Source organism: Syngnathus floridae, chromosome 7 (assembly GCF_059516105.1).
Source record: "Syngnathus floridae isolate MCC-2025c chromosome 7, RoL_Sflo_1.0, whole genome shotgun sequence".
Classification (NCBI taxonomy): domain Eukaryota; kingdom Metazoa; phylum Chordata; class Actinopteri; order Syngnathiformes; family Syngnathidae; genus Syngnathus; species Syngnathus floridae.
This window is the reverse complement of record NC_142419.1, coordinates 12,693,945-12,708,593: the sequence shown is the minus strand read 5'-3', so window position 1 is coordinate 12,708,593 and position 14,649 is coordinate 12,693,945. Positions and strand designations below refer to the sequence as shown.

Sequence of the window (14,649 nt, the reverse complement as noted above, 5' to 3'; positions counted from 1 at the left end):
TTTCATGAGACCAACAACGAGGCCAGTTCTAAAACAAATATCTCTGTGATCAATGAGGCTGCAAGCTGTGCGTATCGGTTTAAACCGACAATTCCAAACTATTTTGACAAAAGTATTAGGACAGCTGCCGTGTTACACATTTCAAAACAAATCTCCCCAGAGCAACATCTTAGGACAGCAGCTCCTTCTCACCTCTCTCCCCCCTTGTCAATCACAGAAACACGTCCAAGTTGCCACCCTCACCTCTTCCAGCTCATTACAAATTCAACTCCATCTGTTCACTGATCCAAACCACCGTCCTCCATTCTTGTATTTTCCTTTTGAATGAATAATTGTTTCACTGAGGAAGGCGGGTCAACAAATAGGCGTCGTGCAAGTTTTTAGTAAGCAGATTCTTCTTCAACCATACCAAAGTTATTTAATTTAGTTTTGACACTTTCAATCGGGAAACTCTACGGAACACCGCAAACTATTTCTAGTAGTGGATCCAACTAGAAAACCAGTTGCTGGTCACTCATTGGTTAAGTAGTCTTGCCTAGACTATCATACATTATCATTTATCATTAATTTATTACTTGCAGAAATGTGCTATTCAGATTATTAAATATATAAGTATTAATTATTATAGATCTATATAATTATTAATAATTCTATTCAGATTATTAATTTAAATCTCAACTCCATATTTTTCTTAATATGGTTCTATTTTTGGTTTAACTATTTATACTGTTCTCATGGGGGGGGAAAAAAAGGAACGATTCAGTATTATGGTGTCATCTCAGCCTCCGCTGCTCTGTCTCCCTCTAATTTCCCCACCCATCTATTGTCCTCAGATCATAGTACACGAACTCTCATTACAGGGGTGTTAATAGACCCTTTTGCGACAAGATCCTCTTTATTATCCATTGACTGCGGACTACATTTCTAAGCTGATTAGCCTGAGCTGTCTATTCAGCATTTCAATTATCAACATAGACTCTGCCTTATATCACATCACTGACAGAGAGCACGTCATTACTCGCAAATACTCTTAATCTCGGAAACCCGCTGCAGAATGAAGGAACTATGAAGTGATGACATCGCAACAAATCTGAGACTCTGAGGCAAATGACAAAATTAACAGAGATTGAGAGCAGTTGAGACAGGCCGAGAAAGAACTGCCATTTTAGCATAAATGGAACAGCTGGCAATCATGGGAAGAAATTGAGCACAGGAATTAGTGATGCCGTTTTCATGTCATCCAAAATATGACAATCTCTGGGTATTATGGGTATGGGTGTGAAGTGTTCCTGCTTTTATTAAATAGCCAGTGAACACAGGCGTCACTGCGTTCTGTCGGAGTTCTTTTCACACTCACTAATCCATTGGTTCATTGTTAATCCAGCTGTGTGCGGAACATGGCTGACGTCAAGGAGTTGCTGGCGGTATTTTGGTCAGCATCATAAACTGTAGTAGCACGGCGGGTGTTATGTCTTTCACGCACAGTGGAACTTCCATTTTATGGACCAGGAATCAACCGACTATTTAGTGGACAACATTTGCCAAAGTCAAGCTAAATGTTGTTGTCGTTAAGAGGAATACTTTTTAATTACATGTTAGCATCTCCTTTATTTGATGTTACTTTTTTTTAAGGGGGGGGGTATGACAATTAATCAGACTTTGAAAAAAAATCTCGTATTAAAAAGTTGTGCTAGCTATACTTCCTTTTGGTAGGGGCAGTAATAATCCACAAGATACGAGAAGAACATTTGTGAAGCAGTACTTTTCCTTGGATATTGTGCGGCCTATACGCTGACTAATGAATTCGAAAAGATTTTCCCAACGGATATAGTCAATGATAGAAACAAAGATTAGGACTTGACAAGCTGTGGAGAATGTTTGTGTGCAGATCCGTATAAACCGAAAGATAAAAAGTGATGTGTGTGGTGACACCCAGAATGCTAGAAGCAAAGCAACAAGGGGGCCTTATAAAGACAAAATGATGGAGCGGAGTAGAAGAGAAGGACAAGAGAGCTGTCAGATTGAGATTGAGTAGTTTAAAGTGGAGGGGTTGTAAAAAGTTGAACGCCACGCTCTACAATGATACAAGTATGCATCCCAAAAGAGAAACTGAAAGGAGAAAATAAAACGGTAAACGATATAGCGAAAGCGTTGTACAGCACGTACTAAATGTAGTAAAAAGAGACAGCAGATGGTGGGGATTATTACGGACTAAAGTACTCTGGGCCCTACTGAGGGAAGGCCGTAGACGTAAAACCGGTAAGCTTCAATCTGTTATAAAATGCGCTGCAGGGTCACTATTACCATAACGAAGAAAATGCAAAAGCAGAAAACGAAAGAATGCAACATAGTCGTAATCACTAAATCTGTGTGTTGTTTTTTTTTTACCTTTTCCAGTGAGTGTGTCAAACCTTGAACCTGTAAAACAAGAAAATAAAACAGCATCATTGACATGTTCCGATTTACTATACAAGCATAAAATTCACAGTCGATGCAAAATTCTGCACAGATTAAAAGGCTCTGATTCAAAGGGTGCGAGATTTATCAATATTTATATGATTAATATGGGTTTCGTGTGAAGTGCTGTATTCGTATTTTGATGACCTTAAGTATGGAAGGAATGCAAAATTAGAACAACCTCTCAGTATGCAACACAGGGTGGAGTGAGTGAATACTACATGTGCATATAAATGAACATAGCAGAGGGGGGGGGGGTCAATTACAGAACCCTCAGCAACATGAACTGCAGCCCTGTAGAACTCACACAAGCTTGGATCCCGTCAACAACCTTTACCGTTGCTCTTCTGTAATTGCTTATTGAGCCGTGTCACTCACAACCTTTTTTTTTGTTGTTTTTGTTGCTTGTAATTGTTCATTATTCAAGGCTGACTGCTGCGGTTTATGTTGTTGTCGGGAATGTTTAGAGAATCAGACCGTTTCTGGTAGTCAGAATGTAAGTAGATAAAATATAAATAGGATAAGGAGTTCATCATGAAAAGTCAAGTCGTGTAAAACAAAATGTGAAAAGAAGTTGTAATACTTGCCGAAAGAAAAAATAATAATAAGATGGAGGTCATTATTGGGAACGAGCATTTCAATTTAGCATTTATCTATTGGACACCTTTCCACCAGGTTGACTTTGCCGGATGATTATTAAATACTGTATCATACTCCTATTTTAATGACTTTCCATGAGAAAGTCAATGTAATGTCCTCGGTAGTGATGGAAACAGTTGTGTGTTCATACACGCTATTGACTACTTTTGTGTCCTGACAGAGGACAGTTAATCCAATCCTTCACTGGCAATCAGCAGAGTAATTATTGTGCATGAATGCCTTTCCAGCAATTGTACTATTTCAACTGAAAATCTCATTTCTGAGGACTCCTGACTGCAGGTTTTATCGAAAAACATCCAAAGGTTACCAGACGCTGTCACCCCCGGCGAGTCCTTCATGACTCATAATAAAATATCCCTTTCTTTCTCTCCCACTCTCTGCCTTAATGAAATTGGACAGTAGCTGAATGGACTCCAATTGATTTCATGTTGCCGATATCATCATTAATGCAGCTGTCGTTAAAAATGGCTACTCTGTTCCCCTCTTCTACTCACTGGCAGTTCCCAACAATCACACCTCACTTAAGATGAAACACCAATAACGATTGATTAAAAAAAAAAACATGGAATAAAAACGTAAATGCCACATAAGAAGGCTGCCACCAAGACTTTGCAAAACTGTGATGCACATATGCAAATCACTCATCATCGTGTTGCCCTCATTTAACTAACTAGACATTATTACACATAAGTGATGCCTCATTGAGGTAGTCAAACAAACAGTGCTTTAAATGGCAATTCAATGAATCCCCTTCACAAATTACAAGTCACTCAGACTAAAGTAATCATCCTCCGTATTTTCTGGCTGAGTGCTGAAGGTTTGAGGCAGATGTTTTGCCTGGCTGATCCTGACTGCTCATGTCGCCATCGCTAGTCAAGTCCTCACGCTACCTGCGACAAGCGACCTCACTGTTCTCGAGTTGGTTACGGAGAACAGCAATCATTTCTCCATTGGTTAAGCATCGAGGCCCACGCTGACCTCAATCTAAAAAAGGTCCGTCAGCTGGCAGCTGGAGCAAAGGGCTCATGGGAGGAGAATGGAAGAAAAACAGGGCATGCACCACAAAAAAGAAAAAAGAATTGCGTTGAGTTAACATGGTGATCTTCACAGCTGTTAAAGCTAAAAAAAAAAAATTTAAAAAAAAGTTAAACATAAATTAACAGCGCAAATTAGTGGAAGCAAGAGTGAAATTAATAACTGCAGTGAGGTCTCATTACTGTACATTTGTCGTCACACGGGAATACCCGCATGGCTTTTCAAATAATGCATGTTCCTGAAAAGAAAAAAAGCTGAAATGAACATTTGTGTTTTAGAAACATGCAATTTACTTCTGCCATTCATATCTTTGGTTTCTATAAAACAGAGTGGTTGTGTGAAAAACCCATTACGTGATTTGGGTATAACTGAGCATAGGAGGCAATTTACAGACAATTCGGACCCATTAACGCCATTCAAATTGGTTTCAACTGCCAAGCTCCTGACATTCCCTCATGTCAGTTTCCATGGTGATAAAGACAGCAAAAAAAAACATACACACACCTACTCTTGTATCACCCCACCTCTTCCCATCCCCCCAAAACGTTACACACCCTGTCACTACATACAAATATAAATGAAAACACATTTTTATTCAAAAAGGACTACAAATATTTCAGATATTATATATGAGAACAGCAGATAGCTAAAGCAATTCAACAAAATATTCTATTCCCACCAACAATGTTATTAAAATGTACAACTAAATAGACAGAAAAAAATATATATATATTATAAATATATATATATTTTTTTTTTAATCTAACCTTTGGTGCAGTAATTGCGCTGAAATCCTAAAACCTACACTTGATTTCCCTTGGAAATAAACAGACAAATATTTCAGATATTATAGATGAGAACAGCAGACAGCTAAATCAATTCAACAAAATATTCTATTCCTACCGACAATGTTATTAAAATGTACAACTAAATAGACAGAAAAATATATTATAATTATTATTATTATTTTTTAAATGTAACCTTTGGTGCAGTAATTGCGCTGAGATCCTAAAACCTACACTTGATTTCCCTTGGAAATAAGCAGACAGCGTCCACTTCTCTTTCATTGCCTTCCTCTGATCGCAATGGGTTGATCGGTTGGTTCTATTACCTGTCCCGCTATAATGGGCTTAGACAACATTATCCTTCGTTGACTACCCAGCATTTTCATTGAGCTATAGTGTACTTCAAACTAGTATATGCTAGTTTGGTTCAGTTTCATTCTGCCTCATAGCTCACAGCGGTGCCTGTGTTTTGTTTTGCTTCAAAAGACAAAAAGACTCAGTGGACGTAGAAGAAATGCGGCTTCAAGGAGAACAGACATGTTCTTCCCTGAGGCAAAGCTACACTTTTCAGCAAAAGGACAATCACTGGGTAGTGAGCTGCAAAGTTGGAGATGGAACATGCCAAAAGAATACGCTCCCTCAGGAGGTGAAGTGTTTCTTTAAAAAATAAATTGCGCTGCCATGTTTTAAGCACATTGCTGGCATGCCTTCACACATGGTTTCATGACCCACGGTAGTCACACCTGATTCTCAAGCTCTCTTGAGTCTTAATCAAGTTGTTTGTTTCGCAGAGGCTTCATTAGAACTTTGTGTGATTGTTTAGGTGTGAATGCCTCTGAGTGAGACTGTGTGTCTGCTCAGGTGGATGTAACATCCAAACAAAGACGCACAACACACTCAGTGTCCTCGAGAATTTCCAAACCAAAAACACAAACAACTGCCCCACATTGTTAATATTCCATTTTCCACACTTTCTGTTGTTGGAACTACAATTCTTTGCAAGGCAGGCTGCAGGAGTGAGGCCATTGCATTTTTTAGTTTTTTATTTGTTAATTATGTATGTATATTTATTTATATTTTTTTATTTATTATATATTTATTTTTATTTATGTTATCTGTTTTTTAATTTATTTATGGAAAATGATTTCTTTGTTTTCCATTCCAGCTCACAATTCTCATGGGTCCTAGCCTACATTACAGCACAAAGACTATTAATCTTTGATGATCAGACCTTTTAATATTGCTTATATAATATTAATTTGCACCTGAAGGGTAGTATACGGATGCACTCAAACAAATATTGTAGGTGCGATCAGTCAAACTTTACTTTTGTAAATGACATTGTCATGGTTCCAATTACCTCATTTAGATGTTTTTTCTAACCTCAAGAAAAAGAATTCATAAAGCTAGTTGGTGTGCTTCATATTTTATCTGCAAGGCTCTCGGTGGCCATCAGCTGCTTAATGTTTTAATAAGAGCCGTATTTGTTCAAAAGAGGCAATTATGTGTTCAAATGTCTTACTAACATTAATGAGCGATTGCACAACACGAATGAACGTCAAAAGGCAAATAATTACGAAAGCTAGGGATTCATTATAATAACCAAGAGAAAAGTCTCTTGAGGTCAATTATCTACTTGTGTTAGCCAAAGACTCTTGGCCCCAATGTCCAAAGACGCAATCTGCAGCAAAGGGGTTTGGAAAAAACACAAAAAGGCCAACGAACATAATTCAACTAAATATCCACAAGCACACAGAGTCAATGAGTCCCCATGTTTTAGCACAGAAGTCAAACATGTTTTGCGTATTACCAACCAGGCTGCTGTCCTTTAATCGCAAGTCAGGCTTTAATTGGAAAAAGTGTGAAGGGACTCAAATCTGTTTGGCACAATGAGATGAAAGCGTAACATTGCCTGGTGGTTAAGCATGTGTTTTTATCATGAGGTCATTTTACAGTCAGTCTGCATGAACAAAACAGAAAAGTCCGATTTTTTTTTTCCCATTTTAACGCACAGCAGATGTACATTTCGATAAAATGCTCTTGTAGCCACACAACTCTCATATACAGTAAATCTCAGTTAATGTCCTCACATACTGCACTTATCATCATGAAAAATCTACTTAGATGATGAAGAAATAAATGCGTTTACGGCCATAATTTAAAAGCCCAAGTAAATAATGCATTAACTACAAGATCAAATACGACGTTATTTGCAAAGTCCTATTTCAGATTAAGTGGCGAGAGTGGAAAGACCACCCATAGCTCCCCATAAATAATCCAAGATATTTTTAGTATCTAGGGATTAATTAAAAACAATTTCTCAGCAATTGACAGGTATGAGTGATGATTTGCATTTAAAAGGTACCATTGCATTTTTTTTCTTTTTCTTATAAATACGTCAATATTTCCGTCGCTTATGAATTGCCACATTTGTATTCCTAATGATGTTGTAATCTGCTGTGTAACAAGTCACTCATTTCCATTTCCTGAGAATCCGATTCTTATTAAAATGCCAGTACAGATGGACGGAATTCTTAAGAAGCCAAGAGTCTGCAGAGTTTAACTCGGGGTTGAATTGTGCCAATGTAGAGCAATACCACGTTGAGCCCCGTCCGTCCGCTGCTGCCCCTGGCAGAGAGAACAAGGCCTGCTTGTTTGGCAGGGACCTGCTGACAGGAAACATAATGTATTCAAATGCAAATGAATGCCAGTGAATACACGGCCAGCCAACGTAGCACCTTGTCCTCCCTAAAGTATATAAATGTGTATAAAAGTCGTACAGTAATTGAAACGTGCACACTCACAACCACAGACTGCTCACTGTCTGGTACAGAACCGCCTGATGTGTCTCATCACCAAGGAGACCAGCACTAAGCGGGCGCCTGGCAGAGACAGACTGCCATTTAGCATTTAGGACCCCACAAAGCTTTCAGGCAGAGAATGGAGGCCTTTTTTCAATAAGAGAGAGAGAAAATGAAACACAAGGCAATGCATTAGTCACGGAATGAAATTGGAGAGAATGAATGAGTGTTTGAGAGTCACATTGGAGAGCAGAAGCGGGCAGGTTAGCAACAGGGTAAAAACACAGCTGGAGAAAGAATAAAAGCGAAAGTCAAAAGGAGAAGATGGTTTCGCCTTTACATCACTGACTGAATAACCATTGAGGATGATTTGTCTGACTAACAAAATGCCTTTTGAGATTTAAGACACGTGTGAATTTTAACTGACGTCATAAACGGGGGTTTCTATTAATAATCATATCCACCTGAGTCTCCGCTGGGAAGGCGGCAAGTGCAAATGAAGTGCAAAGAACCATTATTTTTGATTTATATTTATGCAATTTGGGGAAAATAATGAAGCCGGTGGGGTTGGAAGGGGAGATTATATGAGAACACAGTAAATCAACTACTCGGCTGCCTTTTAAAAAGCGAGTGGAAGATTGACGAGTTAAATGGTTGAATATAGGAAGTAAGCTATGCCAGAAGCCTCCGACATATAGTCAGGTGAATTAATTTTCCCTTCATTTAAAAAAAAAAAGTGTGTGGGGGGTTTAAATGCAAATGAATCCCCACAGCAATTCTGCTTTCCAATCATGGGCAAAGCAGAAGGAGCGTGTTCTACTCTAGCCATTCCAGACCCACATTCCAACCCCAAATCATCTTCTAAACACAAAGAAATTGCTCTAAAATGGGACAAAGCCTCATATTAATATAGTAGCCCTGTCCCGAGTACAATAGCATCATTGATCATTGCATGTCATCATTAAAAAAAAAATACTGTTTGGTCTTACAGCTTTAATAAAAGGAAAATGTCAACAGTTGACAGGCCAGAAAAGATGGATTGTCTGATATTGTGTCATTGATTATGATATATATTTATTAGAGTTTCACAGGCCCTTTGGAGAACCCTCACCACTCTTCACTCCTTTTTCTCTCACTTTCTGTCCATCAATATTCTACACACTATGCTTTGTGTCATCACGTAACAATGGAAAAGATAGCCAAATGGAATTTCGCACGCTTGGCTGTAATTACAGTTGTGGTGGTGTGCAGACGGTAACAATTTAATAGTCTCTGGGTAATTACCCCAATTGAATAGATGCTAGCTAAACGGGTTGTTTGACTTTGCCTGAATGTGGATGGATTTGCTTGTGTGTGAGTTAAATGGTAAATATACTCAAAATTATTAAAGCTCATTAAACATTGTCCCGAACGTTACAATGCAAGTGGCAACCAGCCATATATTTACAAAAAAAAGCATCCTTAAATCCAATTGCAGATTTGTTCATACTGTACAAACAATCTCCCAACCCCCAGCAACTGATTGGATTTCAAATCGCTCCTACAATCACATCTATATGATTGCCACGTGCAGTATGCACCTCAGCCTGCCCTTCAATCACAGAGTGCATGCTCACAACAATCAAAAGGAAGTTAGCGGGCAGAAGAGCATTTCGTAGCAACGTTGATATATCCCCGGATACCACAAGCACCTTAGGGAAAATACAGAAAAGCTGTGTGGAGCATCAAATGCCGTGCTCCCATCCAATAATCTGCTTTAAGATCATTGCAGTTTCCAGAGCTGCTTTTTTTCCAGGCTCATTCTCATGCTCTATTGAATTGAACGTGTATTCCAGATACATTTGTATTAGAAATACTCAAACTTGGATAACAATTTGTCAGACTGTATTGCAAAGCTTAAATAATGTGTGAAGCACAATGCAGTTTCAATTTTAATTTCAGGATGCTAATTTAATGGCAAAAAATGCTTCACTCTTTAGCTCATAAATTTCCAAATATGATCTTGTAAATCTTTCAAACAAGTTGCCTTTTGCTCTAATCTGTATTTGTGCTGTGCAAAAAGGGAGAACGGCAAGCATATCATTTTGATTTAACACACAAAGCTTGTGAATGTTTGTAAACGACCCTTGTATTGTGTGTGTATTGAACATTTCTACAAGAGTCCAATAATAAAGACGTCATCACGAATACAACTCGCCGGCTGTAAATTCTCCAGACAATGGCCTGCTCCGTTTACAAATAGAATCAATTGGACATAATGCGGATGTTGTACAGCCGAGATGACAGATTTCATGCCTGCTATTGCCTAATATGACTGGCTCCTGTAGCTTACTCTATCTGTATACATTATATCATACATATATCTATATATCTATATTATGGAGGTCAGAGGCTCTGCATTATGTCCCCACACAATCGGGTTCATCAAGCGCCACGAGGTCATTTAGTCATTTGTGTAGATCGATGAAAAATCCATTTTAAATTAGCAATGCAGAGCTGCAGTAATCTGGGGAATGGAATTTTGAATTACACGTACACGACATATGTTCCGCTGTTTAGAAACATAAAGCCTGTTGTCATTGAACATCTAGTCCCTGATGATTGCATGAATATAAATGGGCCAGCGGTTATCAATTGTACCAGCACACAACTCAAATCAGCAATTTTCGAAATGCTATCTTCTTTGAAATGGAAACGGGAATTATACAACTATTGTCTAACCTGTTGGCAAGGGTTTGTTATTTATTTTCAAACATGGCTAAAATTGGCGATACTGTGATTATTATGTAAGCTGTTTTCAAATCTCTTGAAAACACTTTCGTACAATGGTTTAATTTTGAAACAAAGCAATTAGTTCCGCAATGCCTTCCATCTCTCGCTCTTTTTTTTTTCTAATTTCCCAATTCTCTGTAATAATTACCACATTGTCCTAAAAGAAACAATTAAACAGCTCAGTTGAAAAGTATTATACTAGTCAGCCAAGCAACTACTGGAACCCGTCAATACAGTCCAGGCACCTTGTGATCCTTTGGGATCAACTGTAATTTATTTGCTAGACGATCTGTTAGCACACACTTGTGGCTTTCATATGTGCACAGAAGCGTTTCCTTCATCATTGATCCCTATGATGACAATAATATCGGTGATAACAGAGATTAATTTTGCAGAGCGTGAAGTGTGAAATGTCATAATATATTCTGTCGGGTTTGTTCAAATAAAATGTCCTCCAAGATAATTGAGACAGTGAATGTGTGAAGCGGTCAAGCCATTCAGTTCATAAAATTTGATTATTGAGATTAAAAAAAAAAGTGCAATGTTTGTTTTGAGGGCAAGGTTGAAAATAAAATGTCTTTAAATCATCTCGACATGGATTACCAAGCCACCTTAACACTACGTGCCAAAATGATGTGATGCTGAGGACCCATCTGCAAAGATCCTGTCAAAGCTTCAGAACCAGCAAGGTGTGAACGACATGAGAGATAGCTCTAAAAATTTATGAGCGCAGAGCGCATACACACGCAAGTGCACACACACACACACACTCAACTGATAAGCAGCATCAATCGAAGACATGATCTCATCTGAATGCAAAGCGTTTCTGCAGGATTGCAGATATCATCGTTTTTAGACTTGGGTCTAAGAGTGATGATGTTATTGGTGACGGGTTCTTGCCACATACAACAAATGGTCTTCCTCGCAGATTATTTTCATTTCTATGTAGCAAAGACACATTGGCAGAACTAAAGGGGTGGGCCACTGGAGCAGCACCCCCCCCCCCTTTAGCTGTTTTTCAACTTTTCCATGATTTTTTTCCATATCTCCCAATTGATAATATTGTGGATGTTTATCAGGGTTTTTTGAAGAATTTTGAGGGTTTGTAATTTTTTTGCTGACCCTTTGAGATTACTTGGCCTCTCCACGACGCCCCCCCCAAGAAAAAAAAATCCTAGCTCTGTCAATGGCCTTAATCTATTTCCAAACATAGTGTTTACTTCAAGATGGGCCAAATCTCCTGAACCAATATTCTCAAATAGGGTCAATTTAACAATCAGGTAAAATTAAAACTACATTTACCTGCATGCTCATGACTTCCTCATGTGACACACTGAACAAAAGGTCCAACCAAGTCAAAACCTCAAATACCCAAACATCAGTGACCACGTCAGATGTTTGCCCCAGATGCTTGGCCAACTGCCGAGCAGCCTTCAGGCCCCGCTTTAATGTGTGCTTAAGAGGCTGTATGACGGAGCGACTGCTGCTCTCTCTCTCTCTCCTCCAAATATCTGCCTATCATTTATTCATTCACACTCCCAGGACCGCTGCCGTCGTCATCTGAGGACCACGTCGTCTGAAGTTCTCCAGGCCTGTGTCGCTCAAAACATACGTACATGCACACACGAACGTGCACTTTGCCAACAGTCCCGCCGGTCTTTTAATTTTTTGACAGCCTATTTTTAGTGCAAAAAATAATCGAGGTGGAAAGTTCCATCTGTCCAACACTCGTGTTCCAGCTGCTCCTTTTTAGCAGCAGGCGGAAAGAGCAGTGGAAAAAAAATGCTGCTTATCAGATAAAACTGACACAGAGAGGATTTATTTATCACATGAATTCAGCTTTGGAAGGATTTACTCGGTGAGAGGCAGCTTCTAAGTTGGATGCTTGGGAAGAATGCGTCTTGTTTTGTTTCTTCCACAGAAGATGATGTAAGAGTGGGCATGCGGCTTGTCACTTCTGAGAGCTCTGCTTCTCTAGTCTCGCACTTACACTTCAAAAGTTAGCGTTCAAACTTTTTACTCTTAACCATCTTGACTTGTCTCATCTGATATCAGTCCACTACAATTGTCGTTACGATATTGCTGGATTTGTGATTTATAGCAGCAGGCTATTTATAAGTGACGGAATCACAAAGTGATCCGATACTAAATTCTGGCATTGATCCAAACAACAGTATTTTTTTTGGACAGATGGAAGTTTATTGCATAAACACATCACAACGCTGTTCAGTCAGGTTCATCCATATGTTATATTATGAGCCGTTTATCATCATCTGCTTTGTTCCGCACCAAAGAACCAAATTATACGTGTGAGCACAGCCTAAAAATGGAAATCACGCCTTCACAATACTTCACGTGTGACCTAACGACAATATTATGTAAAGTACAGCAAATTTCATCACTGCCTCTACAGAAGGCATATTTTGTATGGTGTGAATGACACATTGATCAAAAGTGACCGGGCTAGCTTTGTCTTTTCAAACTTTGAGAGGTTATAAAGTTCACAAAGAAAGTGCAAATTCAGCTTGATGTCAGTACGCACGCCCTGAATGCCAAAAAGCTCGACAAACACCCCGAGTGGTTGTATAAACAGAGGGACAATGCCATGTGAGCTGTTAGATAATCGCAAAATTTTCCGGGAATATTTCATAAATGTGCCATGCTCTGCTTGAAAACAATACACCTTCTCTTTCACTTAATGTGGTCAACTGATTGAAACTCAATGTTGGTTCTGCCCGCACCCCTTGAGGGCTGTTCTGGGTGAAACATTAAGCCCGGGCACACGCACAGAGCAGCTCTGTGCTGATATCGCCATGAGGGGTTCATTGTGACAGGAGCTGAACCAATCAGTTTAAGAGCATAGAGCCTCCACTGTCTGTTTTAGAAAGACTGGAAACTTCCGTTAAGAAGACCCAAGACTTCACTTTTGCCAAGTATTTAAAAGGGAGAACTATAAATCTATTCACAATTTAAAAGAGTTCCCAGGCGAATCAACAAAATGTAGTGTTTCGGTCAAAATACCTCAAGAATGTGAAATTACAGTACACTTATCACACCCGTGTTTGCAGGCTAGTTGAAATCAACATGTTTCAGGGAAGCTAGGTCATTTCATCAGGGCTGTAAAAAGATGTTGCCATGGTGACCAAAGGCAGAGTGGTGTCCTGTGTAATGTGTATTTTATTATTTTACATCTTATTATTATATTTTAACTTTAGATGTGTATTTTTCTAGAAAATCCCTGATCAAATTCCAGATAGAATCCAAAGGTGTTCTAATTTTCATATTTAAATGAAGTTGAAATATGCAAATTATTTATTTCACTGGTCTGTATTAAATATATTTACAGTATTTATAAGAAAGAAAAAAATAAAACAATAAATGTAGCTGGATTTTGTGGGCCCACCCATAAAGCAGAGCTACTGCTGATTTAAAACAAAGGTCACAAAATACCGCAACAAACTATCTCGTGTCTGCTGACATAATCAGGCGATCAATCTACGGCTAAATTGTGACATGCAAAGCGTTGAGGTCAGTACACACGGCCAAAACAAGCCACGACAATCGATACGCTGCAATTTATTTATAGACGCACTTGTGACTTCCCACTGAGGCACAAGAAGAGGAGCAAGTGTCCCTCAAAACAGTTCTGATTTTCATTCAGTGGCTTTGGAAACTTCCATTTTAACACGGTTGAAAAATGGCTATAGTGTAGTCAAACTATTTTGGTCACACACTAGCCCAGATTGAACCAATCTAACAATCTTACTTTGTGTGTGTCAGTGTGTGAGAGAGTGAGAGCGAGACGGAGGAAAAAGAACCTGAGTAAAAGTGACGAGCCACCGTCTGACTGCAGAGGAATACGGCTAAATAAGTGAACAGCCAAGTGAAACACGTCGACAATCACAACTAAATTCAATCTAACACCAAGACTGTCACATCCAAATTGACAGGCCTTGCCCGTGTGAGTGTGTGTGTGTACATATGGTCCAGTGGAAAAGCTGGCGGGGTGTTGGGACTTGCTCAACATTCTAGGCAGCATTGTTGTTGTTTTAAGAAATTAATCATGAGCAATTATTATATATACATATATATATTATATATACTATGTGGGTGCTTAAATGACTGCTAGCCTTCATTCA

At 38.9% G+C, this 14,649-nt stretch overlaps 1 protein-coding gene across 1 annotated transcript in view; it reads right to left on the bottom strand.

The window, feature by feature from the left end:
- igsf11 (immunoglobulin superfamily member 11) overlaps positions 1–14,649 on the bottom strand; it is a 52,114-nt gene that overhangs the window by 35,611 nt on the left and 1,854 nt on the right. The window contains exon 2 of the mRNA XM_088381762.1: positions 2,389–2,418. Coding sequence (XP_088237888.1) covers positions 2,389–2,418 — 30 coding nt within the window. The remainder of the gene's footprint in view (positions 1–2,388; positions 2,419–14,649) is intronic.